The 27,483-nt window shown below is 38.5% G+C and overlaps 4 protein-coding genes across 7 annotated transcripts in view; 1 reads left to right on the top strand and 3 right to left on the bottom strand.

The window, feature by feature from the left end:
* The window catches only part of ube4b (ubiquitination factor E4B, UFD2 homolog (S. cerevisiae)), a 28,220-nt gene extending 19,977 nt beyond the window's left edge, over positions 1–8,243 (bottom strand). For 3 of the 4 annotated variants that reach the window (XM_084721367.1, XM_084721369.1, XM_084721370.1), the window contains exons 1-6: positions 7,923–8,243; positions 5,370–5,589; positions 3,914–4,049; positions 3,259–3,346; positions 2,800–2,944; positions 2,444–2,669 (exon numbers count right to left, since the gene is read on the bottom strand). In XM_084721367.1, coding sequence (XP_084577493.1) covers positions 2,444–2,669; positions 2,800–2,944; positions 3,259–3,346; positions 3,914–4,049; positions 5,370–5,589; positions 7,923–7,946 — 839 coding nt within the window. In that variant the 5' untranslated portion in view covers positions 7,947–8,243. The remainder of the gene's footprint in view (positions 1–2,443; positions 2,670–2,799; positions 2,945–3,258; positions 3,347–3,913; positions 4,050–5,369; positions 5,590–7,922) is intronic. The other variant, XM_084721371.1, reaches the window with a different exon arrangement.
* Positions 8,244–9,026: 783 nt separating this feature from the next.
* rbp7a (retinol binding protein 7a, cellular) lies at positions 9,027–11,644 on the bottom strand. Its single transcript, XM_084721351.1, has 4 exons — positions 11,546–11,644; positions 10,381–10,559; positions 9,840–9,941; positions 9,027–9,729 (listed from the first exon to the last, which is right to left on the bottom strand). The coding sequence occupies exons 1-4, from the start codon at positions 11,616–11,618 to the stop codon at positions 9,670–9,672; spliced, it is 414 nt and encodes a 137-aa protein (XP_084577477.1). The 5' UTR covers positions 11,619–11,644; the 3' UTR covers positions 9,027–9,669.
* A 1,916-nt stretch (positions 11,645–13,560) lies between these two features.
* Positions 13,561–19,909, bottom strand: nmnat1 (nicotinamide nucleotide adenylyltransferase 1). The gene is made up of 5 exons (XM_084721350.1): positions 19,760–19,909; positions 18,717–18,868; positions 17,324–17,507; positions 16,006–16,130; positions 13,561–15,253 (listed from the first exon to the last, which is right to left on the bottom strand). The coding sequence occupies exons 2-5, from the start codon at positions 18,829–18,831 to the stop codon at positions 14,850–14,852; spliced, it is 828 nt and encodes a 275-aa protein (XP_084577476.1). The 5' UTR covers positions 18,832–18,868; positions 19,760–19,909; the 3' UTR covers positions 13,561–14,849.
* Positions 19,910–21,251: 1,342 nt separating this feature from the next.
* Positions 21,252–24,772, top strand: lzic (leucine zipper and CTNNBIP1 domain containing). The gene is made up of 7 exons (XM_084721349.1): positions 21,252–21,459; positions 21,748–21,874; positions 22,019–22,154; positions 22,590–22,688; positions 22,843–22,938; positions 23,188–23,269; positions 23,354–24,772. The coding sequence occupies exons 2-7, from the start codon at positions 21,774–21,776 to the stop codon at positions 23,407–23,409; spliced, it is 570 nt and encodes a 189-aa protein (XP_084577475.1). The 5' UTR covers positions 21,252–21,459; positions 21,748–21,773; the 3' UTR covers positions 23,410–24,772.
* Positions 24,773–27,483: the final 2,711 nt, after the last annotated feature.

Genomic DNA, 27,483 nt, shown 5'->3' with positions numbered 1-27,483 from the left:
ACTCTGAGTGGCTGACAACATTATAGAAAGATCACTACAGAGACAGACCTGTTTTTACATTGTCATCTTCGTTCAAACTCAACAGAAACAAAATAAAACTCACCCAAAATTTCTTGGCTCGTCTTTTCACTTTTCCACTCACCAAGTCTGGTTTGGTTGAAATAAAACCTTAATTTGCAGTGTGTGAAACAGCGTGTAGAGCCAGCATATTGACACATCTACCTCAATGAATAAAGGGTTTATTTTGACCAAACAACCATAGTTGATGACTGCTGGAACAGTGGAAGGATGAACTAAGATGCTTTTAGTGAGTTTTATTTTCTTTCTGTCAAGTTTGAATGAAGAAGGCAATGTTAGAATTACAGTTTTGTAAAAGGAGTCTGGTAAGGAGGGAATACGTTGTAACTCACCTTTACTTCCACTGGCTACAGCCCTCCCCCTCAATATCGGACCATTTTAAGAAACTGTTGTCTGCATTATTCACTTAGGGTGTTTTCACTAGAGATGCACTGATTGACTAGCCAGAGACCGGAATCGGACAGTTTTCAGTGTGACCAGTCCTGACCGGTGACCAGGCGGTCAGCATCACATATCTAAGTCTGTGCCCGTCATTGTCACACACGTTTTCTGCACGATCACGTCATGCGCGCAGCAGACAAACTGACCGTGATATCACCACAGCGCTGATCACAGCGACACACACTCAGATGCATGCTTCCATGAATCTGGTGTCAGCGACAGATTCCAAGAACAGGATAAAGAGAAGACAGACAGTCTACAACGAGACAGAGCAGCTGACAATGTCGCACAACAGCCGTAACCTTTGTAGCTCTTCAGGCTACTGTTAGCCAGCAGCAGACTGTAGTTCACAGAGGGACAGTTCTGGCTGAAGAATAAACAACTTGTGTTGATGTGTCTCCTAAAACATTTTTTCATTTAGAGTTGTTGAACTTCTGCGTCTGTTTTTCTCATGGCAAAGTTTTACTACAGCAAACTGTAGCACCGTGTCTCCAGTTTGTTTACATCTGCTTCCACGTGAGATTACGTGAAATCGTGTCCCGCGAGAACACGTCCCCAATTCATAATCTTAATATAAAAATATAATAAGGCCTGGTGGTAACCTGGAGGACTTTGGCGAAAATGTAAAATGGTTCTTAATGAATATTTAATAGTAGGTGTTTTATTATGAACACCCAATTCGAAAATCGGAATTGGCCGGTCAGACCCTAGACTGAAATGTTGCCTTTTAGCTCTGGTCCTGTTTGTGGTCACATTTACTTTTTACAAAGAGGAGTAAACATTGTGTTTTACAGACTGACAGGCAACTTGTTGATCGGACAATTCTATTGATGGTTTTCATCATGCATCACGTGGAGAAATGACTGACAGAGGTTTAAGCAGCAAATTAATGCTTCAGTAGTGTATACTTAAAAGCTCTCAAAGAAATATCCAATTATAAGCATTATTTGGCAACTCACTGCATGAATGCTGATGACTAACAGATAGAGACAAGACAAAAAGGAGGCATCTTGCAGCCTACAGTACACTGTGCAACTGTGTGTGACGGCCACCTAGCTGACCTGTAATGGCTCATATACATATGTGTGATGTCCACACAGAGACAGCATGTTGCAATGCTGCATCTGTCTGCCCTACTGTATTTCTGTCTTACACTGAGTCTACAGAAAAGTTGTGAAGGGAAGAAAAGGATAACCAGAAAGCTGTGAGATTTTTGTTTACCCTTGTTTAGAGATAGAAGGGTAGGGAGAGAGCACATCATTTTTCATGTCTGCGTATTACTGTGGGTTTGCTGTCACACTTTTTCATCAGACAAAGCACACACAGCAGGATACAAGCAGAGCAGTATTAACAGCTTTTGATATATTACTCAGGGAAATACCTATGCTGAAGTGCATAACTGTTACTAAATGAATTTCATAAATATAGTCTACACGTCTTACACAGATCAATTGTTTACTGAACAGATTTCGCAATCAGCAGATGAATTCATTCACAGTTTAGCTTTTGAACTAATGCTAAAACACCATCTCCTATCATTAAATCCTGTGGCTGATTCGTTTGCTTTCACACCACAAACAAACGGCACCCGAGTCCATTTGGAACCGTAATGAGATCCACCTTTTCAGGTAAACTCGGTCTGGTTCCTTGGTCTGCACCAGGGTTCCACTAACAGCTTTCACACCAGCACATACAACCCATACTGACCGGAGAAGTGGACCACAGCCTGTTTTAACCAGACTAAAACAAGACTGGCGCGAAAACACTTTGAGACACAAAAACATAGGAAAAAGGGTCCAGGTTGAAAAATACTGAAGCTACCCTTTAAACATCAATAAAGCACACTTTTGAGGAGGAGTGTACTGCAGGTGGCCTGTTCAGAGCTGTGACATGTCTCTGGGAGTTACACTGTCAGTGTACTTGCCTTGACAGAGAGCTGGCTCCAAATGACCCTGCACTGGGGCCCATGGGGCTGCCACCTTGGCTGGAGGGCTGCACCAGTGTCAGACGGTGGTCAGGGGATTTGGCTGCTGCAATTGGCTGAGAGGTGGCGGTTAAGCTGGCGAAGGGGTTGTGGACACGTGACTGGGTGGACATCATTAAGACTTCCATCAGGATCTGACCAATCAGGTCTTTGAAGTCAGAGTATACTACAGGAGAAAAGAAAGATTGATAACAGTCACATTATCAAGTACAGATGTAAACAAAAACCTTTCACAAAGCACAAGGTCAATCATGTTGTTTTGGTGACTGAGATAAAGAGTGTTTATAACGACGTACCGTCTTTAGGGTTCTGCTGGAAGTCTGCAGCCAATGAAGGGAGAAAGATGACATCTCTATCCTGCTCCTTCCACGATACGCGGAGGATCTTACAAATGAGCTGCAGAGCCTGTTCTTCTGAGACATCTGAGTTTGCAGAGGTTTCCTGGGGTGCAGACAGAAAAACTACAGTCAGGGTTTGACGAGCAGTACACTGACTCTCATGACACTCATTATCTCATGATCAGTCTGGTCTATCAAAAGTCAGGTATGCATCAATACACAGATGAAACTGAAACCAAGAATAGCGACTATGGAAAGTCCCCAAACACTTTCTTGTAAATACCCAGAGACTCTTTTTATGTTTACTCATTTAAAGACTTGCTTGATCTCAAGATGAGCATCATCAAAGTCAAGTAGCTGAAGGAATTAAGGATAAAAGAGCCTCTCTTTTGAGTAATATTCACAGCCGCTTTTTACCTTTTCAGTCAAGTTCCTCTTCTCCCTGCGATCGCTGTCCTCCACCTCCATGTTCTCTATCCCTGAGTCCACATCCACCTGGGACATGCTGGCAAAAGACAAAGACGCAGTTATTTTAACCTCTCTTCACCCCTAAGTAGACCATGCTAACACTGTGTTTTATTTGTCTCATCTCTGTAACGACAACCTTCATAACTTGATCTCATAAGAGCAAAACATGTGGCTGTGTAATGAAACAAAGTATTTTTTATTCATATTTGCTGCAACAATCAAAAAAAGAATATGCCTTTCTGAAATAGCTTCAAAAGGGATAAGTTGGCCTTTAATATTGTTACACTTATGTACAGACACAACCTGTGATAATCATTGCATTTCTGTGGTCATTTTATGAGTAAGTGTTTCAATATACTTTTTTGGTGTGAAACATGAAAACCTGCCACCATTCAAATCTATTATAACTGATCTAATTCAAGCAGACAACAGCATCTGTTCTCAGTGAGGGAGAAAACCTAAGATGTTTATAGCTGCCTGTTAAGCCACCTGGAGTATTTGATAGCAAAAACATACATTTTAGGTGGAGTATAAAATGTATTTTCATGTGTTTTTAAGAGCCTTTGAACTGGGTGCTATGATAAGCCATTAGAAAACCTCTTACCTCTTTTCACAGGAGGCAGTGTCAATGTCCATGCTCTGCGATCGGGACAAACTCTGGGACTGAGTCTCAAGGCTGTTGGAGGGGGAGCTGGAGAGTGAGCTCACACCCTCGCTGCTCTGACTACCATACGCCACCCCTGCAAATGCAAAACACCACAACTGAGCATCTCTGAAGCACTAACTAAAGGAAAACTCAAAATGTTGGGGTTTATTAGTTCTGGTGTGTTCTGAGGTGTTATATGGTGGGCCTGGCTTCAAGTTGGTTTGCAAATGTCAAGTTTTAAGTTTTATTTGCTTTTCTTTTTTTCTCTAAGTCTAGACTGGTCGAATCTCCTGAAGTACCGACACTTTGGAGAGCTACCAGAGAAGAGAGACAGTTTCATCTACTGGTTTCCTCTAAAACCTCATCCTTTATGGCTGATTTATATTTTTGAACTAGCAGCCTGTGCAGCCTCAGATTTTTTGTCTGTAATGTCCTTTCTTGTTTTTGTTTAATTTTAATTTGATCATGTTTCATGCAATTAATTTAATGTTTGTACAATAGCATATTGCACTTTGTTTATGAGATATGTTTTTGTCACCATTTAGACATGATTAAGCAGCCACTATGAGTTTTATACTTTACATGACAACTAGTGTTTATGGAGTAACCAACTCTTTAGCCACACTGGGTTAGCCAAAGCTCAGATTGGAGTTTTTAAGATTAACAGCCCTGATTACAACAGTTAGAGAGAAAGCGGATTAACACCCTGGATCTTAGCGTGGATGAAGGGCTGGAATCAACAACTTTTCCAAAGTTGCAGAATGATCATATCATTATTATTAACAGTTAAGTGAAATAAACCATCAATACACTGAGTAGAGTATTCATCACAAATATATTTATATGCAACAAACACTTGTACAACTAATGAGAAGAAAATCACATATTTTAACTGATTCTTACAAAATACTACCCTAAAAAGGTAGCCTTGTGTAGTAACATTGCCAAATCCCAACAAAAATCTCAGGAAACTGTCACTGTATCCATACACGATGGCTCTCTAGAGTAAGAATGCATCAGTTCTCATTCTGTGCAGTGAGCCTACAACAGTGACCCTCAAATGGGGACACTGTTGATCACAACAAGCTTCTGTTGTTTGAGTTGATGTCAATCAGGGTGAATGACTTCCTGCTTAAATATCAAGGTCACACATATAAAGCTCCCTTTCAGTATTGCTCTCAAACGCAAATAACCAAGGCTGTTTATCCATCAAGCCTCAGAGACAATGTGTCACATGTCCATTTGAGTAGGATGATGGTGTTAGAATATAGATCACAAAAGAGGCTAACAACAATAACTCTGGTGACAGCCAGAAAGAGCTGACTGGATCCTGACCTGCTGTTAACAACAAACTCAATCACAAGATTTAACACAAAGTATAGCCTGAAATTAAACATTCTTATTAGGCTCTTACCAGAGGTGCCCATAGGGGATGTGGCAGGTGTACCACTGTGGACATTGAGCCCCAATGATTGAGAGGCAGCTGGTGGCAGGGGCTGGGGTGCGGCACCTGAGGGTCCAGGGAGGGGTCCAGGGGGAGTCTCTCTCTGTGGGGATGTCAGGGGTGTGCTGAGAGGGGTGCTGGGCTGTGATGTCTGTCCACCTGCCAGTCGTGCCAGTCGCCTTCTGCGAATCTTGAATGAACATACCAGCAGAATTACATATTAACTGGAAGCCCTTTGTAATCTCATTGCACAGCTCTATGTATTGCAAGTTTATGTTATAACAAAGCAGGTCAAATATATATATAGCCTATTAAATGATTTGCTATATTTTTTAATCTCTATTGAAGGCTATGTTCACACTGCAAGCCTTGATGGTAAACTCAGATTTATTGCTGAGGTCTGATTTTTTTTTTTTTTTTTTTTTTTTTTTCTGTTTTGTTTGGCTGTTCACATTATTTCCAAAATGTGGCCAAAATCAGATTCCACTGTGAACTGGTCACAATCCTGAATTGACCTGCATGTGTAAAACAACAATAACTGACTTCACACATAGCACACTGTTGTAAAGAAGTAAACAAGGAATAAGTCTGAAGTCAGCGTTTGCTGTTTCATATACAAGTTGGTGTGCAGTGGAAGCCAGTAAATTAGTGAACAGATGATAACGAGGACGAGGAGAAAGAGAGCCAAATTTTGAATGATGACTTGTAGTGGAGCAATGGCTGCTACTTATATACGGAGGTGTGTGTAGCTGAGGAGCCAGGAGTAGTGGGATCATGTCGTGAATGAATTCACAGACACAGTTTTCATCCAAAATTTCAAGATGTCAAGATGCTTCTTTTAACTGCATCTGTTAGTGCATCTTAATAAGAGTCTTGCAGCATTGCACTCAGATCAGGCAACAGAGTGGCATAAAAGTCACATGAATTCAGATGCGGGTTCACATCAAGGTCGTATTACAAATAAATAACATGAATACATAAATAAATAAATACAACCAGACCTGCATATGAATTGGGATCTTATATGAATTATTAAAAATATCACATTCCACATGATTTGTGCTGGTTACACTATTCTGAAAAATACAGATCTGAGTCACATATGATTAAAAAAAAACTGATTTCAGCCACTTTTACCTGTAGTGTGCACTAGCCTAGAAGTACCACGGAAATTAGTATTAAGCCACTGGAATGTGTATAAATCGTTAGATGACTAGCCATATATATTTGTAATCTCTGGATATGTGATTGGCACAATCAGAGTGGAAAAATGTAAGGTGTTAAAAGTACATTTCCATTACCCATCTTTGATCATTAGCCCGACAATAAACTTCATTCGAATGACTCACTGATCGATTTTCATTTATTGGTTCTGGAGTAACATGGTCTAAAATATAAAATACAGGCCTCGTCGAATAGATACAGTGTAACCTACATTACGAACAAAGTCAGATGTGAGCACTATTCGGTCAGCTCAGCTGATAGTAAAGCAGCACACTCGGATGCGAGTTAATCGATGAGCTAATACGGGTCCAAGGTGACGAAGAAATAAATATTTAATAAAATGTTGTGTGGTTCAAGGGGGGCAGTTCAGTGGCCACACAGTCGGCCCACAGTTGATTGCACAATGGTGGCCCGGTGTGTTTTTTATGCTGAGTCGTCTCGCAGGCTAATTTTTGTCTGTTAGCAAAACAACGTTAGCAACTGTCAGCTAGCTTACCGCAAAAAACTGTGCCAAATTAGCCAAGTAAAAAATGTAACGTAACTTGTCAAAATATAGCGTGGAGAAAACATCTGACATATGAAAACAAGTCGATGTACTTATATGAATTTAGTTGTTTCATGTAAAAACAATGTTATTCATGGGCCAGCTTGTGCACAACCTCTAGCATTACACTAGGTCTTGTCTAGAAGGGAACCCCACACCCGCGAGAGGTCTCGCGAGAGTGACAAATAAAACCCAAATCAAGATTCACCTCTAATCAAACATTGATTGTCCTCACAAGCATCCTAATTTAAATACAGCGTTATCTCATCCTAATTCACGTTTAGCTTAAACAGCTTGCACAGCGAATAGAGTGCAAAAGCGCGTACAAATCTCGCGATAGTTTCGCATATTGAGGGTTCCCTCCTACAGACAACGACTACATTAGCTAGTTAGCATTGAGCCCCGGCTAAATTAAATTAACGTACTAGCAGCGGTGACAGAAACATACGACCCACGTCCATTTCTGGTTCGTTCGCTCGGCTACATTAACGGACTCTCCAGTATAAACACATTATGGGTCGCGATAGGTAACACGCACTTAAATACGCTGGTAATGCGCTAAATGTGAGATTTTATCGCAGATGCTTTTCTTCATTTTGGTCTATGCTAGCCTCTGAGCTAGGTTAGCTTTAAAAGCACGTCGGCTAGAAGCAAGACCATTTGAAATTAGCTCCGAAGGAAAGAAAGCCATTTATTAATTTTACCGTTAGCAAAACAGAGTTACATTAATTCTCGTTTTTCCATTGTCATCTTACCTCATCTGCGCTCAACTCCTCCATCACAGCTAAGTTAGCTAGCTATTTCACTTTCTACTGCTTTACTGTGTGCCAGCCAGAGCCAGCTAGCTAGCCTGTATTAGAGCTAAATATGCATAGTCTAACTCGTTCAACAAATATGTGTCAGTCTTGATTGTCGTCAAGATAAAAACTAGGACACTAATTTACGGAGGATGGCAAAGTACAGTTCCTCCAAAACGTCTCTCGTTTGCTAGTTTTCTACCAAGAATGAAACAAAAAGAAAAGTAGCTGGCTATTATACGTCAAAATACAACAGCGGCCATTTTGGTTCTACACATTATCACGTGACCAAAAACTGGAGGAGGTGTGAAGCTTCACTGTTGTATAGGGGTGATAGCCTAAATTGTATTAGTATGATTTCACTTGTTAATGTTTTGTTTAAATCTAACGGTTTCGTGTATTAATGGATTCACTGTCAGCTAGCTGCTCTAAATTAATCAGATTTATGCGTATGTTTTCCTTTATCTCAAAGTAAACTACACAACAGTAGTTATTTATCAAACTTAGTGCACTTTACTTTAAATCATGAGCCAGTTAGTCAAGATAATCTCCAAAAAGTCAACGTTCATGGTGTTAGAAAAACACTGAAAACACTTGTTTTCAGCTCTGTGACAATTATTTTCCAGCTAATTGAAGAGGGTTCTCAAATAGTTTATTTAGTTTCAGAGGAAGGGGGATTTTCTCAACCAATTCTGTTTATCACTGACATACACATTCAAAATAATCAAATTCAGAGGTACATGTCTTTTTTTTTTTACCAGACATGTTAAGAGAAACTGAAATAAGAAGTACAATATTTGTCTATGAGATGTAGTGGAGTAGAAACAAAGTAGAGTCGCAAAACTCAACTCAAGTACAAGTCGCTCAGATTTGAACTTAAACTTAGGTACATTTCTTGTGTAAATATTCTGAGTTACATTCCATCACTGCTAGGAGGGTAGAGCCATTGCAGCAGCAGATTGTAGAATTTCTACAATACATGTTGTAAGCTCCATTGTGCATTGTATTTAATCACCTGTAGGGTGACTGATGACAAAGCCTGATACATGAGTGAGCATACAATTTGAAAATAAGTCTGTTTATTTTACTAAAGATGGAATGACCAAAAGACATGAATGGAAAATAAAATATGCCACTTCAGATTTCTTTCAGAACCCATTTTTTTTTCACACAAAATTCATATAAAAGTGTATTTCAAACATCCTACACCTCACTTTCTGTTGTACATCAGGTATAAATGTATCTGCATGAATGAGAGATTTTATTTTTTACAAATAGCTTAACCAAATGTCAGATGGACAGCACAAGCCAGCACAAATAAAATGTGATATCTCAAATTTGTCCCATCAGACAAAAGAGATTAGAAAACAAAAGGTTTGCACCAAACAGAGCCTGTGTAGACAAGATTTTTTTCAGCCAGCTGAAAGGAGTCAAAAGGGGCTTGTTGTTCAGCATGTCATTTTGTCTGAGGCCTTGCACCAGTGAGCTACAGCCAAGTGAAGATTAGCATCTGACAAATGTAATGCACTGATGCCATCTAGTGGTGATAATCCATACCCGAACAGGTGAGACATTTGAAGTCGCTTTGCAGTGAAAATACTGCAAACATTTAGTGTGGTTTTCTTGCTCAGGGTGTTGTTCTGTCATGTAATGTCTTTCATCACAGAGTAAGTTCTCCAGAAAAAAGAGCAGCTTTCATTACTCTTCACTCATTGACCTTCCTCTTAAAAACCTGCTTGCAGACTTCTCCTTCACAGAACAGCTCCTGTAAGGGGAAACAGATCACAGGCATTTATTTAATATGATGTTAAATCAATGTAGTTTTTGCATTATGTGAAACAAATATGATTAAATTGTTCATATTCATATTCTTACCAGATGTAGCTTGTCCTCTTCAATCCAGTGAGCCCAGCCTCGGTTCTTTTTCTCTCCAGTCTGCTCACACACCAGCTTGTTACCCTCCCAGGTCACCAGTGACTGCACAGATGGCAGAGAAGAAAAGAGAGGGTGAGTCACAACACAGAACAGTTGGAGCATCCCAGGTAACATTTAAAATCCATCATATTAGTGCTGTGATGATGAGTTGATCGAAGGAAAATTAGTTGCCAACTATTTTGATAATCGATTAATTGTTTCACTAATTTTTCAAGCAAAAATGTCAAAGAAGGATTGGTTCCAGCTTCTTAAATGTGAGGATTTTCTGAAGGTTTTTTTTTGTTATTTATGATAATAAATAAAGAGTCTTTAGGTTGAAATTGTGATGAGCATTTTTCACAATTTTTGACTAAATGATTAATTAATGAAAATAATTGTTAGTGGCAGTCCTACATCACATAATCATACAAAACCTTCACAATCATTATGCTTATCATCACTTTAAACACACAATTCTCAGCCAACAGCCATTCATCCTCACCTTGACATGTCTGTTGTCCAGTCCCTTAGTGAACTCCTCAAACTCCTGACCCACTCTGAAGGAGATGCTGTAGTTTCGGAAGGAGCTGAAAGTCTTGATGATAAATTGGTCCCCCTGCTGCTCGATCACCTTCTTCAGCTTCAGCCTCAGAGCAATCTTTCGTAAGTAAGGGCTGATACCTGGAAAGGCAGAAATCAAGAATGGTAATCAGTCATGCACGGCAGGAACAGGTTGCAACGTACAGTTAAAAAGGCCAGTAAGATCACTGGTGCTAAACTGCCTGATCTGTTGCACATCTTCCATGAGAAAGCAGCTTGAAAGGTTCATCCTTTATCCTCTGTATGGAGAATTTGTGTTCCTACCCTCCAGAAAGAGATTTAGACTACCAAAACAGGGGTCTGATAGCTTGAATAATTCCTTTATTAAATGCTGTTAAATGCTCTGATGACCCAGCTTATGATTAGTTTCCCATTTCACTCTGTAGAGTTTTGTTTGACATATTTTAAACGGTCTTTTTTGTTGTTGCTGGTTAGCACAAACTCAGCTTTACTACTACTAAGTATAGCTGCCATGAACCCAAAAGGCACCTATAAAAATGTACATATCACCCAAAATATTATTGAGGAACAGTTACAGGGGACAGGATTTACCTGAATGTTCAGAGCACAGATTTACTGGACAAACTCACCCAGAGGCTACAACCACATTCTCTCTCTCATACAGTCCAATGCATAGCATAAATAGCAGCGCTAGAAAACGACAGCCAAATGCTTCTTTTCCCACACTGGGAATGCATTTCACCTGTACTGCTCTACTTAATGCTGTATAATGTTATACTTTCATGCATTTTAGGACACAATTAAAAGCATAATATGCATCATTGTCTAAAATAAAAAAGACCTCCTAGAAGTGTGTGGTGGTGTCTGTATCTGCAGAGACCCTGCACTCTGTTTATATTTCCTTATTTTCTTATTATTTTGCTGCTCTGGACACTCAAACTTCAGTATTGGACAGCCTGGAAATGTGACTCAACAATCAGCTATTTTTCTGGTAGAATCTGGGGATTCTGTCCTTAAAGTCAATACAAACAAATTCCAACTCATCCAACAGAAATTTAATATCTGAAAATATTGTTGGATTAAAACAACACGCTTTAAAGACTTACCAAGTGCAATCATGTAGCCCTCGAAGTTGACATTGCTGATCATTTCCCATGTACCACAAAAACTGGCCGGCATGTTGATGACCTTTTTTCCCCCTTTCTGAGATGGGTGGGAATAAGATGTGATGCTCAAACTACTGACCTGATGAGGAGTTTAGAGAAGAGGCTGCTGTTTTGTGGGAAAGCTGCATGTATAAAAATAGGTGTGCCCTTACCTCATTCGCTGTCACATGAGGGCGATGTGAGGATGAGGGAGGTGCTGTCATCAAGTGCCACTAAGCCAGACAGGTCAGACTGGTCCCATAGTTCACTGAGTCAAACACTTCAGAATTTCCCCCTGGTGTCACACATTAATTGTGCACACATGAACGTAAACACAAGGAAAAGTATGTTGAAAAGTGTGTTTGGAGGAAGGCTTTCTCTGCTAAGGTTAATTAGATGTACAAAGAAAGGTACAAAAATGAGGAAGGGGAATGTAAAACACATTAATAGTGATACTGTTATTGGGTTTCCTTTTCACATTATTCATTATTGAAGTGCTGTTGATTAGGTATGAAGAGGACTTACACTGTGGTTTAGTTGTGGGGATGGAGGCTGGGGAGGAATTATGTGATTGATTGTTTATTGATGGATTAGTAAAGGGGAAGGACTCGACAAGCATGTTCCTTCTTCCTACTTCTTTTTCGGACATGAAATGTAATTGGTGTTGCTCATTGAAAGTCGGCTGAATATTCATTTTTTTCCTACATGTATATCTTATTATTGTTGTTTTTTAAATGTTCAAAATAAATGAATAAATCAAAATCCTAGAAGAATACGAGAAGTAAGATTTGCATACACTGTAAATAACTGAAAGGCTTTCTGCGATAAAACTTTAGTCATACAATATGAGAATGATTTCCCCAATTCTTTTTAAGTTTTGTTTATTTGTTTTGTTTATTTGTACTTTGTTTAAGTTTTATACATTGATGTGAGACAAGTCATATCTTTCAGCTTCTGGCCAATTTCATTTACTATTTCTACAGGAAAAAAAGTCTAAAAAAGTTTTTAAAATTACTGAAATATTGCATTAATGATATTTTTTTTTAATAAAATTGCATTAACTTCAGTCTTGATCTTTTGGGGGAAAGATTGTACTGATCAAGATGTAACACTGAACCAATAACCACTAATGCAAACTGTGCATGTGTGTGTGTTTTGCCAGTATAGGCAGGAAATAGGTCTTAAATTGCACGTGTAGTGGTCTTTAAAAATTCTTAAATTTAATTTGTTGAAACCTGCAGAAACCCTGCTAGATGTGGAATAAACCTGAAAGCAAACTTGAGTCAAATACCTTCTGTTTACTGCATGAAGATGACCTATGTTATAATGACACACCTTTCTGTGAAAGGATGAAAATAATACTGATGCTGTTGGTTACACTGGCATGCAGTGTGGAAAGAAGTGATTCATAAAAAAAACTAAAAACATGGATCTTGTCCAAGCATCAAAATACTTTTCCTCCTTGTGACATCAACTAAGCAGACAGAAGGTCAACATTTGCAAGATGCAATGCACAAAAATCTTGTTCGGGTTGTTTTCCATCCAAGACACGTGCATAAACTGTGTCATAGGCACCTGCCGCAGGCATTAACTAACTTTAATAACACAAGTATGATTATTTGATGTGATGAACTACAGTCATAAACAAGTTACTTTGCATGGGACCTTTACATTTGAATGATATATTCAAGATTTTTGATGTAATCGAATGCCATTAATCCAACATCAAAAGCAGATTAATTTGACATCAATGCTGATAGTCACATAGTGTAATGTAATCTGCTTTCACAATGAGTCTTTAGTTTGGCTGCACTTTGTTATTTCACTTGTTATCTTCTGTCAGTGACAATTACCTGACAAACAGCATTTTAATCAAATAGGAAAGGTGTCAATTTGACACTTCCTTAACTGAGGATGTTAGGAGTTTCTTATCTGTGAGACAAAAGCATTGAAACAGCAATGAAAAGTTTGCATGATGGAAAACAAAGAAGGTTGTTTATTTCATTCCCAGTTAATACAAATCACGCCTTCACTTTTAAATCTGCAGCACTAAGTAAACATCTTGAAAGTGTACTGCCTGGTTTAGCCTGAGGGAGTTCATGTAAACTCTATAGGTACATGAAACATGCTGAAATCAGATCAGTGTATTTTGAAGTAAGTGGGAAAGACATGAGGTAAAGCAAGTAAAACTATGAAATGTCATTTGTTCCTGATCATATTTCATACAACACCAAACACACAGTAGTCTATTTCACACAAAACTGTGAATCCTGTCATTCTTAGAAATACAAGTTCAGACTAGAATCATAAAGGGTTTTTTTGCACTGTCCTCACCGAAGAACCCTTTTTGATTCCTGGTAGAACCTTTTATAAAAGTTCCAGTTGGAACCGTTACAGAGGGTTCTAGATAGAACTCAATATTTAGATTTATATCTAGAACCAACTGTGAAAGGTTCCATTCAGGATACCCTACAAAGGCCATTTTCTGCCTAATTAGCTCTGATTCTGGTTCAGAATTAGATGCCTGAACCGGAATGGACCTGGTTCCATGTTGGTGGAAAAGACATATGAAACCCTTCCACTATCTATGGGCCCTAGCAACAACCCACAGAGGAGGTTCTACCAAGAATCCTCTTATATTCCAAGGGTTTCATCAAGAGCCCACCAAAGGTGTCCGACTGAGAACCCTTTAATGTTACAAGTGTTTTGTGTAGAATCCACTCAGGGGGATCTGTAACTATTTTAGAAAGGTTTCACCTAAACCCTCTTGTCTTCTGAAGGTTCTTCGAAATACAAGGGTGTTCTTTGGATGAAAAGTGTTCTTAATGGAACCCAGAGTCTTGCAAAGAACCATTTCTTCCAAAAAGGTTTCTTTAGATGAAAAGTGTTCTCGGTGGAACCCCTAGTCTTACAAAGAACCCATGACGAAGACTTTCTTGAACAAAATGGTTCTACAGAAGCAAATGGTTCTGGATAGAACCCTTTTGGAGTGTAGTTTCTACCCTATTTCTAGCAGTGACATTTATGACCTCAAAGCTGGTTGAACTGCTGCTCAGTTATTTTGTTTCTGACTTTGTTTACCACACACAAGCTGGTTTCTAACAACGCAACTGTTAATAAATCAGTCAGGTTTATCTTTTTAGAAAACACACACGCAGTTTTAAAAAGACTAGCCTGTATGGTAGGCACTGGTGGAAGCTTAAATAAACTCACTAAATTATGTCTAATTTGTTGTGAATTCACAGTAAACCCACAGCACTTAGTGTCAACAGCTTGAGGAGGCCCCTGTGTATTTCTGAAGTGGTGCAAGAACCACGTCTGCGTTCTTCTGCTCGCTCTCAGCGCTGTAGAGGCCGTGCTCATGTATGTAATAAACCACAGTGTCTGGCAGCAGGTACCGGACGCTCTGGCCTCGGCGCAGTGCCCGGCGCACATGAGTGGCCGAAATCTCGTTGGTCACCCATTCGTGGACCACACGGATGTTCTTGCGGTACTTCCACAGCATGTCTGAATGGTGGATGAACTTGTGGGGGTCGTTCCCGCAGCGTGTGATGCAAACCAAACCATAGCGGCCCACAATCTCAGCGATGTCTTCCTGCTTCCACATATTGGGGATCCCAAAGGACTCCAGGACGTCGGCCCCACACAGGAGCATGAGCTGAGGGCCGTCTGAGCAGGAAGCAAGAAAAGAGTTCATCATAATCAATCTTATTTTTATCGCTTAGAGTTATGAAGTGCCTTAAAGAGAAAAGAAAAGAGCAACCAATAATAGTAAAGGCAAATGAAAATGGAAACGATGATGAGATCAAACACATGGGATTAAAAACCGAGGTTAAGAGGTGGAGAGTACAAAAAACTGCAAGAATTTAAAGGTACAATCACAAGAACCATATTAAGTATTTAGAAATGTTTTCTTACAAAAGAATAATTTAGAATCATTACAGATGTTGATTGTCTAGTAAAGAGTTGAGATCATTTCTCATCATTAGCTGGCAATACCAGTAAGCTACTTGAGAAAGATTCAAGTGACAGTTTTGAAACAAATCAATGTAATCATTCAGATTACATTCATACAGCAACACAAGTGTAGCCAGGATATGCACTTGTTTTTGAGGCATAACTTCAGCTACAGTCGTATTTCAGGCAACGGTAAATTCAACATGGAGAGACATAGATTCCCAGCCTGATCACCTCGTCTGTCTTTACTGTAAGTGGTGTGACTGGGTGTCACCTACCACACAACACCACACCTGTAAACCATTGTCTCCTGTTTATGAGTGAAGCTGAATACAGTAAATGATGAATACAGTTGAAGCAGGATCAGACTTGTCGCCTCTCTGGAATCAGTGATTGTAAAAGGGAGGAGTTGACTGAGAACAATACTAACGTTACATACGTGTACATATTCATATATCACCTACCTCTCTTGTTGTGATGAGATGAAGACTCAAAGTAATTCTCCTCTATGCGTCTCTTTTTTACGTACTTGACCGTGTCCACATCGTCGTGGTTCTGCTCTGCTGCCAGCAGTTCGTCATAGTGATGCCTATGAGGATACAGACAAATCAACATAGCATCAAACAATCTCATTTTTGACATATAAGCCCATTGCATACCATACTGGCAACATGAATCATACTGGCAAAAGATCAGTAAGAAGTCAGCCAACGTACTTGTTTTTCATTTTATACCATTAGTTAAGTGATTAGTATTCTGAGAAATCAAACAGCAAATAAATGTCCTTAAACTCTTTCTTGTAATCAAAATTCAACTTGAACATTTTCCTTTGCTTACATCTTCCAATTAGTTTTCTGGTGATTGCCTTGTCATTTAGTCAGTGCCTCTGTGAAGGAGGAAATTTAGATTTCCAGTTTTGTAGAATATACTTTTTCCACTCTGTACCAAGGTATTTGTTTTAGTATCAAATGATCTTTTAAAAGGCTGTTTAGAAAATACAAATATAACTCAGATATTACCATGTGACAGGAAAACAGCAGGGAACAATTGTGCAAGAGTTGATATTCTCATTTGTTGGGCTGTAATGCCCAATCATTTCTCATATCAAATCTAATCTTTCAAGTTTGATTTAAAGCCGTAATTTTAAAAATGCGTTATTGTGTATTTTGAGACAGATTTTCCCATTTCTATTGCTATTAATACAAAGATGCAATTTTCTACACAGAGTGATTAAAAAAACCTCAAGAGTGATACACGGAGTGAAGGAAAGCCTTGTGTGAGACTGAGCATCAAGAACTTTGCGATCTTGAGTACGACTGCAAAGGTTTTAAGGCACTGTACAACATGTATGAACAGCACAGACGGCATACACGAGTTACTCCAATGTTTAGGGAATTCAGCTAACAGGGACACTTTCATTTGTTAAAATTTGTACCAACTTCACACAATCATTCATCTATTGCACTTGAGGATCAGGTCAAAACTTAAACCGCAGAAGGAGCTGTTCATAATTCATTAGTTTAACAGTCATTACTACCTGCTGTGGTATTGTAAAAAGATTTGATGAATGGGTGGCCTGAGGTCACTGATGAAGAATTACAGGGAAACAGCAAGCAAAGAAACTGATTACAGACAGTCAAAGGTCTGACAAGTAGAGTGTTAGATTGTTAGGCAGATTTCCTCACACCTCCAATACCAACTCAAGATAAAAACACACCACTAGCCTTGGCAGTAGTGAGCACAGGCACCGCCACTAACAAGAGATAAGAACTGTAAACTTACCGAACAACTTTAGCTGTCTCCACCCACTCCGGCTGCAAGCTTTCCCAGGAATCCACTGTGATCCAGTCTGAGTTCTCTGTGGCAAGTTTGGCCATTTGCACACGGTGGCAGGCCTCAATTAATCCCTTCTTCTTATAGCCGTCACCCACCGGAGAGATGATGCCTTTCACTACCCTATACTGACCTGAGACATTAAAGAACTGGTGTGAAGTGATGGTTCAATGTCTACTCAAGTAACAACATAATAGATTTTCTTACCTCTACTGGGATCAAGTACTAAGTATAGTACTCAAGGGCTGTACTTGTACAAAATTCTGAGGTACTTTGGTATTTCCATTTTCTGCTACTTTACACTACATTTTGTTTGACAGCTATAGTTACTCCACAGTTTGGGATTTAACATTAAAAAAAACTGTAACTATAAAATAGGATGCATTACAGTTACATTAAGTGGTAAAAATGCATTCAACCATGACCAGCTACAACATTAAAAATTATTACATATATATGCATAAGTAATAATAACCTGCTAATGCAATATATGATAATATAACTCTAACTCTCTACTGTTTTTAATGAATGCAGGATGTAACGCAATCTGTATATTGTAGCATTTTTACATTGATGCATTGATATATTTACTTAAATTGAAAATGTAGCAGTTTTCCTGTAGATGTCCAATCAGTGTTTAAGGTAAATGTAGTCAATTGAATCAATAAATTCCTCCGTGTGTGTGATATTGACAGAGAAAGTTGAGTTCTTCCTGCACCCAGTGATGTCACTGGATGGACCTAGTTAATGTAATCCATCCATGACTTGCTGACTCATGAATGACTCGTTTGGTTTTATCTTTCAATGTGCAATTACATCTGCTTCTTCCACACCATGGACAGCACCACAGATTTATCATTGGACTGATTCTCATCAATCAGATAAACGATGAAATTAATCAGGCAGACTACATGAACATATTCAATTTAAAAAAAAAACTGCCTCTGCACTCTCTCTGCTATCAGGGGATGGAGATGGAGGGGGTGGTAGAATAATAAGGGGGATGCATTTTGGTCATTTTGCTGGCATGACTATGTCAACACTGACCAGACAGCCACGTGAAAAGTGACGGATTCTCCCTTCAAGTGAAGGCTCAGAATAAGAAGAATAAAATAATCTTCATCACACTGGCATGTATGCATGAAGAGTTTTCCTGAGATTTCTGCCTTCACTACAGTGGGGGGGAATTAAATTGCATTTGAGGTACTCTCTCTTAAATACTTTGGACACAGAGACACACTGGAAATACAGGCAGCTGCTTATTTTTTCTATGTGAATAGGGTGAACCAAAAAAGAAAATGGAAGCATCACTCTGAAAGGTGTAATTGTCATTTCACTCCACCTGTGTCCTCCAGATAATCTCGGGCCAGTTCAAACATCCTCAGGTGCATGTTGGTGATGGGGTTGAAGGAGCCACAGGCCAGCAGGACAACTTTGGTTATATTCTGACCCTCCATGCCTCGTACTCGGGCTGAGTTTATACTACAGCAGCAACTGTGGTGAGGAACACAAAGACTAGAGTTATTTCACTGCTTTCACTGCAGTCAAACTAGCCTTCACTTAAAAAAAAACACGATCAGTCTCGCCTCCACTTGTTTTGTGGTGCATGTATGTACTAAGTGTTACGGTAAGGGCGCGTGAGGACTGATTTCAAAATGAATTGATAGTGGTGTACTTATCATTGAGTTGAGTACTATCATTCAGTTCTGAAAATCTACATCAGACTTCCCTGATATTGTGTGAGTGACACTCCGAGGTGGTGCACTTATCATTCTGTGTTGAAACTGGTCTGTGGAAAGACGCAAATTCTTTTTAATATCAAACTGAATTGAGACTGAAATATCAAAAATACATTTATATTAATTGCATGGATTGTATTCCATCTTGTTGTTTTATTTAAATCATTAAAAGGTCAATTGATTAATTAATTAATTAATTTACGGGCAGACAAACTGACTGAATTGTTGTGAGATCGCGTCCACAAGGTTACTTTTATTTTGAAATTAGCTCTAGCGTACCTTTACCGTAATACCTAGTGCATACGCGCACCACAAAACAAGTGGGAGCTAGATTAACCGTGTTTTTTGAAGTGGAGGCTGGCTTGACTGCAGTCTACTTTTGAGGGTCACGTGGCTGACAGTTGGGAGAAAGCCATGTGATAACAATTACAAAACGTCCAGAAAACCATCTAGCTATATGCTGTGTTAGCGCGCAGCTGTTAAATTAGAAACCAAAACTAACATTAGCTCTGTCCGTAACCAGGCACCGAGCGCCTATCTCCAACGGGTTGCTCAAACAGACAAAACAAACACTTCTTGTGAGCTTTTATGTGACAAATGAAGCGATGTGACCGTAGCAAAATGATTTAAATAGTCACTGATTTACCAGACGATACAGCAGTACCCAGCTACTCTTCTCCTTCTTCTCCTTCTTCTTTTTTGAATTAGGCAGACTAGATGCTACACCGACCTACGGCTGCCCTCTACTGTTTGTTATTAGCTAATGCTCCTTTTGACAGTTATTTATATTTTCATCTAGTCCAATACTGCACAGATATTCCACATTTTTCATGTCAGTCCAGTTATCCAGGTTGGATAGAGTACCCAGAGTAAAAACAGTTGTGCATAGACGGAAACTCTTGATTTGTAAATCTTCTCGCGAGACTTAGAGTTGTTTCCTCATCGTGTAGAAACTCATTCTGTCCAGTGGTTATTATCTAGGTGAGTTTAGAAACAAAACGTTTGGTTAGGGTTAGGGAAAGATCAGCGTTTGGGTTACAGTTATTACTCTCGCACGTCTGGGTTTCCTTCATAGACTTATAAAAGAACATTATAATTCGTTGGAATATATCTGTAGGTTCCCTTCTAGACACGACCTTCCCAAGGACTCCGAGATTTTGAAACAGCTTCCTTAATCGATCATCATTAATCAATTTTTTTAAACTACTATACTGTTGTACCTCATGGTTATAAAAAACCCCCCATAGATATAGAAAGTTAGAATACATGAATGAATAAATAAATAAATAACAACAACAACAACAACAATAATAATAATAATTCGAATTATTATTATTGTTGTTGTTAAAATTTTGAAAAGAGCGAGTAAGTGGCAGCAATATGAAAACAAAAAGGAGAATTACAGGACAGCAATAAATATAAATAAATAAAGTAAATCAAGTATAGTCCTTTTTCGTCCTTGAAAGTGAGTAATTCTTACACTGGATAAGGATGTGTATTTACTGTGTCTGCACACTCACCTCCACACTTACATTTGCTACCCGTGTGTTTCCCAGTCAGAGGAGCCTACTTACTCCAAAGCTCACAGTGCCCAAACCTCACCCTGGTTGTGATAACTGAATATTTTCTTCAGCTGACGCAATTGCTCCTTGCTTTTTCATCGTTTTCTGTATTAGAAAATAAGACGTCCCCTTCTTTTCTTACCCCATTTATTCTGCCCACTGATGTATTTAAAAAATTACTGGCTTATGACTTCAGTGTATTCTGACAATCCGTGTTGTAGGGCAATTTATATTACTTTTTAATCTTTAATTTTTTTCAAAAGCCATGTGTTTTTATGAATATCTATGTACCTTACTTCCTGATTGATCACTTCTTTTGTTGTTCTGTTATTGCCCTTTTTATCTGATATTGCTCAATTGTTCTGTAGTGAACTGTATTAAAGGGATTTTTTTTTCGTCATGAACCGCGTATTTTACCATGTTATCTGCTTCCTTGTTTCCCACCAAGGAAAATTAAAAGAATATATTTCTATATTTTTTAGTTTGCTTGCACGTTACGGTCGTCATGGACGCATTAAGATAACGAATTTTGATTGGTCAGAATGAACCAGGAAGAAGCGAGCCGCACCCACACAGTCGCAAGCTACGTTCACAACCACAAATCCCTGAAACACACGTCTTGAGAGACACAAGCTGAATATTTTGTAACGTCATTTTAAAGTAGTTCTTTTTCGCGGAATTAAAATTCAGTGACTCATTTGATTTTGATGTATGTTCGTCGATCTGATTCAAATATTCAACTTGTTATCTAACTGATTTTCACCTGTTTACAAAGAGAGTCCCGGTGAGATGTTTTCTTTTAGCATGCTAAGTTAGCTATGTAGCTAACCGAACAACTTTCACAGTTAAATAGCACGGTGTGCGCTTCCAGCAAATCGATTAAGCCACAGTTTGTCAACATAGTTGGTGTCTCGCTAAGTTTTATTTTAATGCTAGCTCCATCAACGCCATTCCGATGCCGTCGAAACAGCACGCTAGATTGACGTTAAGTTATTTGTAGCATACTATAGAAATATTACCCAGTGAGACTCACATCTGACCACTGTTTTATTCTGATTTGTGCTCTGCGTAGGTTGAAAATAAGATTTTTAACCAAGGATGGCTTCTCGGGGGAAATCAGAAACTGGAAAATTGAGGCAAAATATGGAAGAACAACTCGACAGACTGATGCAGCAGCTTCAGGATCTGGAGGAATGCAGGTGCACTGTAGAGATTTTAATACATCCACGTGTGCGAAGGCTCTTTAACGTACATAAGCTCCCAGCCTGTCTAGTCTATACCAACATGTATTTCTTTTTCATTTATCCCGAGAAGTTTCTCATTTTTTCTTTGTTTTATTCCAGAGAAGACCTGGATGAGGAAGAATATGAGGAGACAAAAAAGGAAACTTTGGAACAGCTGAGTGAATTCAATGATTCCCTGAAGAAGATCATGTCAGGAGACATGACACTTGTGGATGAACTCAGTGGAATGCAGCTGGTATGGATAATTTACTGATATTACTGTGTAAAGGGTTGTGCAGGATGCAAAGTCTTACAGACAGGTGACCTATTTTGAAACATGAAATCTTGTTGTGTTTTTGTTTAATTTGTCACCCTTCTGGAGCGTGCCATCATGAAACATAATTTCTATTTCTTCACATCACAATAACATCATATGTAATGTGATGAAGAGGTGAAATAATCATTTTGAGTATATTTGTCTAAATAGGTCATTTACCACAGTTGTAAGGAGCTGGACAAGCTTGGAAAATCTTGAAAGCACTTAAATCTGACATTGGAAAACATGTAGGAACCCTGGTTATACTACAGGGCTCCAAACTTTTTCTCCACCTTCCCACAACTCACAAGGGGAGTGCCAGCATTGATTCATATATTAATTTTTTTTTTTTTTCTATGTTCATATCCTCATCAGGCAATCCAGGCTGCCATCAGCCAAGCATTCAAAACCCCAGAGGTGATCCGACTCTTTGCCAAGAAGCAGCCGGGACAGCTGAGAACCAGGCTAGCAGAGGTTTGCACCGCAATGTCAAGATATGATTGTTGTGTTTGTTTAATACACAGTTGTAGGGTGAATGTTCAATCCAACTGTTTAGCCGCTCCTTGGCGTTCATCTGCGCACTGCTTGACCTGAAAGTTGTCCAACTGGTGTGTGACATTGTGTGCAGATGGACCGAGATGTCATGGTGGGGAAACTGTCACGGGACGTGTACACACAGCAGAAAATGGAAATCCTCACAGCCCTGAGAAAACTTGGAGAGAAGGTGAGGAACGCTCACAGCAGAGACGTGATGTTTTTTCCCCACAGGCTCATGGATGATTCAGAGGCTTGTGCTCATGAGTCCACATGAACTCTTAAAGCTGCTCTGACTTATTTTAGTCACCAGGTTGACAGACCAGCTGCTACAGCAGCCATAAATCTCACTTGAGAAGGAGCTGTCACATTTCAGACGTGTTATAATTGTCTGATCAAAGCATGAATTAACAATGCACTCACTATCTGTTTCTGACAGCTCACTCCAGAGGATGAGACTTTTCTTGTTGAAAATGCTACAGCGACTCTGAGCCAGTTTGAAAAAGTGACTGCAGCCTCAGGTGAGAATGATTCCACTGAAATATTTAACTATAAAAGTTAACGGATGAACATTTACATTTATCTTATTTTGGCTTTTCTTTCAGGCTCTGAAGACAAAATTATGGCTTTAGCCAGCTCTGGTGTGAAAACCAAGGCATAGTGACTTTAACTCTGTGTCTTTGTTATTACCAGGAAAGAAATGTGCCAATTGATCATTGATTTTGTAAATAATCAGTGCACTTGTAGGTGTTGCTGTAGATTCTAACACTTTTTAACAGTATTGTTTTATACCCCACAACTTTTGTAAATGTCTTTTATCTGTCCACATAGGTGTAAAATTGTATTATAGGTACGTGCATGTGATTTGTTGGGAGACATTTTGTTATTAAGACATATATGAATGTGAAGGATAGTCAAGGCAGTTCAAGAGAAATATTCTGTTGTGATTTGTGCTGCATTTCTTATTGGATTTGCTGTGTCTATCTGTCTTAAAACCTGAAGATTCTACTTGGTTGTTTTTTAAAATGTAGATTTCCTGTACTTGTGCTGCAAATGTTCAAGATGTAAATGTATTTAAGCTGAACTGTCTACAGAGGTCTGGACAAAATAACAGAAATACCACCTGAACGAGAAATTTGAAGTAATTCAATTACACTACAAAGCAAGTTGGAAAATTAACTTTTTAAAATGGGGACAGCTGCCAGGCACCGACAGGTAAATGTTCAGTTTCACCAGCCACTCAATAGTAAATAATTATTCTCTGTCTGAAATCCACCAGCATTTGGCTGTGCTAATTTTGCACCCTGCTACAGAGGCAGTAACACAAGGAAACCTATTTCTATGCAGAATGCAAACATCATTTGCAGAATGCAAACAGTACCTCTAACAATATGCTGCAGGCTGAAACGTATCTGATTATCACCTCTTTCAATGTGGGTTTTCCAAAAAAAAGTCAAACAAATCCAAATAGTACCTAAATCATGTATGTCAGTCAAGTCCTTATAATTGTAGTTATTAAACACAACTATGGCTTCTACTTTCAATTTAACTCCATCTATCTCAACAAAATATTCAGGGTGAATTAAAAATCGATAGTGTTGTATTACAGTATTTTGCGTGGCAATATTGCATCGACACACAGAGGCCAATTAGGTTATTGATCTTTTATTGTATAAATTATTAATATTATAAATTAGAATTGAAGTTTTTTGATACTAGAATAATAAAATCACTTGCCCTTTAAGTCTACTAGCTGGTGCTGAGGTTTTTCTTTTTTGGTGACATCAGCAAAAGGGGTGGTGGTTTAAGGTGAACAGACTGAAATCTTTGTCACATTAGATAAAACAGATGTTGACAAAGTTTTCCTTTGGCGACATAATTTGCACTTGAACGAAAGTAATAAATTGCAGTACATGACAGACAATAGATCCCAATACTCATATCACAAAATGTTTAAAATTGCAATAATATTGCATCATGATGTAGGTGTCATGAGGCCTCTTGTGATTTCCACCCCTACAAAATACAAAAATACTTTATTAGCCTCTAAACTTCATGTGTCTAAGCTGAGTGCCATTTGGAAACAGCTTTTATCCACCACAGATCTGGTATTAAGATGCATAAGGAGGTGAAATGAGCAACAATCTGGACTGAATAAAAAATATTAGTTGAGTCTATGACCAGTTTGCAATGTGATTAAAAATCCACTGGATGGATCAGATGCCATCTGTTAAACATTGTGGAGGGTCTTGTGATGGTTTTGGCTGCCGTCTCATGAGAGTGAATCAGTTTGATTAATTGTCTGTGTGGACGTTTACCAGCCGAGGAACACAAGGCCTCTCTGCGGTGCCAGATGCAGCCTACACCTTTACTGAAGCGAGGACGCCGTGAACTGCAGGCGTCCGTATGATAAAGGCTTCAGACTGAGTTACAAACACAAAAAAGATGCACAGGATGAATAGAAACACCTCTGAACAGCTATTGTATCCTAAATATTAACATAAATAGGGTGTTCAGCACACGTTTGAGAAAGGACTGCACCTTGTTAGGTTCTGGATGCTTATATGATGTTTCCATTATTTTGTCCTCCCTGTATATAATCATTAATTAGCAAACATTTCAAATGGCATCAGTTGAAAATTGCATTTATTTTACATTTCCAATAATCAAGTTAAATGTTGCATTATATTTCATCTTCCATTTGACAAGTTTAAACTGTTTGTCACAATGTTTACAGCCTTTATCATAATTGATATTCAGCTTTGAAACCATGTTTCAATTGTTAGTAAAAAAAATTAAAAAAAATAAATCGTGTTTGTTTTCTTTATTCATTAATTTTTTTTAACCTGTGAAATTCTGTTGCACTTCATTTTTATTTTCACCACCAGAGGGCACAAATGATCAAGACTTAAAACTTTTTCAGCAGCATTACCCAGGGCGTGTACCACAAGTACTGTCTACACGAGTTATACACAGTGATGAAAAGTAGCTGATGGCGGTGTCAGCAAAATGCTAAACTTGTCTGAAACATTAACCTTAATTAGCATTATGTGAATTATTATAAAATATTATTTGCAATATAACATCTCAAAATCCCATTTGTCACGTCCATCTTTCTGATTACCTGTCAGTCAAAACATAATAAATCACGTCATGAGCTGTCAGTATTGACCTCGACCGCTGCACTTCTGAAATATGGACACATTTTTGAAAAGAAAAGACTGACGAGCAGACCAACTGTCCAGCTGACAAACACTCAGCTGCAAGAGTCCAAGTAAAAACTCACGTAAGATGCAGTGTACATGAAGTAAGAACACTGCAAATGCCTTCTCTGCTTCAAGAACTTCTCAAATGAGTGTTTAAAAATGTCTAAACTTATGCATCACTTGAAACAAAAGCACTGAAAAAAGATTCAACTTTGGGTTTTTAAACACATCATGAATGAGCAGCAATAAGTTGATGCTACTTGGGAACCCGTTATACTATCGATTAAACTACCCAACAGTTTATAAAGTAATTAAAATGAGGTAAACCAGTTCACCCCAAAATCAAAAATACTTGGCCTGTAGTACTATTTATCCATCTTGATGTTTTTGGTGTTAGTTTGAGAGATATCGGCTGTAGAGATTTCTATCTTCCCTCCAATATAATAAGACTAAATGGCACTCTGCTTGTGGTGCTCGAAGCATCGAAAAATACATTTGAAAAATTCGAAACCAGTGTCTCTTTCTAAAAATCCAGACCCAATTAATCAAGATAATCTGCAGACCTTGTTGTGAACAGTTTCATGTAAGAACTACTTTCTTTCTGCAGCATGATCTACTAGGTCTGCTTCCTTTCTACTGGAAAGAAAGTAGTTCCTATGCGAAAGTGCTTACAGCAAGGTCTGTGAATTATCTTGATTAATCGGGTTCTGATTTTTGAAGGGACACATTTTTTCAAATTTTGGTGCTTTGAGCACCACAAGCTGAGCTTCATTCCCATTATATTGGAGAGAAGACAGAAATAAAAAAAATGCAAAGGCAGCAGGAAAATTAATAATAAAATATATATATATATATATATATAAAGTAAACAGCAGTAGTAGTAACACTGAAGGACCATTTTTCAGCAGAACGAGTACTTTTAACTTTGATGTTTCAAGTACATTTTACAAGTAAAACTGCTTTTACTTAAAGGTATAATCAGTAGAATTTGTCAAATCAAAGTTTTGGGTTGGTCCTCAAGTACAGTAAAATAATGAGAAAATAAGAAAATACAGACAGGGCAGATACTGACAGCACCTCACTTCTAGCAGGTCAAACATGATGACTGAAAGGGATTATGTTCATATGAGTCTGAACATTTTTTCTAAGGAAAATGTTGCACATTATGCTTTTAGGTATGGTTTTGAATGCAGGATTTTTGCGATATTGACGCTTTTACTGAAATGAAGGACCTGAGGCCTCATTACAAAAACTTCCTAAATCTGAAATCCTTTCTTATCTCAGTTTCAGATGACATTTAGGATTTTTGGTATTGGCAGAGAGCTGTTTTGTAATTATATTTATGAAAACATCCTATCTTATCAATATATCAACTGCCATGATGATTAATTTTGAATTTGATCAACATGCTATGTCTGCTCAAAACCTTATCATGGGTCGATAAATGGCAAGAAAACTTCCCAAAACTTCCTCTCCTCCAAGACAGCTGTTGTCATGGATACAGGCAGTCTTGTGTACATTTTAAACAC

This window comes from Lutjanus erythropterus, chromosome 6, assembly GCF_056507025.1.
Source record: "Lutjanus erythropterus isolate fLutEry1 chromosome 6, fLutEry1.hap2, whole genome shotgun sequence".
In the NCBI taxonomy this organism is placed as follows: Eukaryota; Metazoa; Chordata; class Actinopteri; order Lutjaniformes; family Lutjanidae; genus Lutjanus; species Lutjanus erythropterus.
This window is presented reverse-complemented; position numbering and strand designations above follow the sequence as displayed.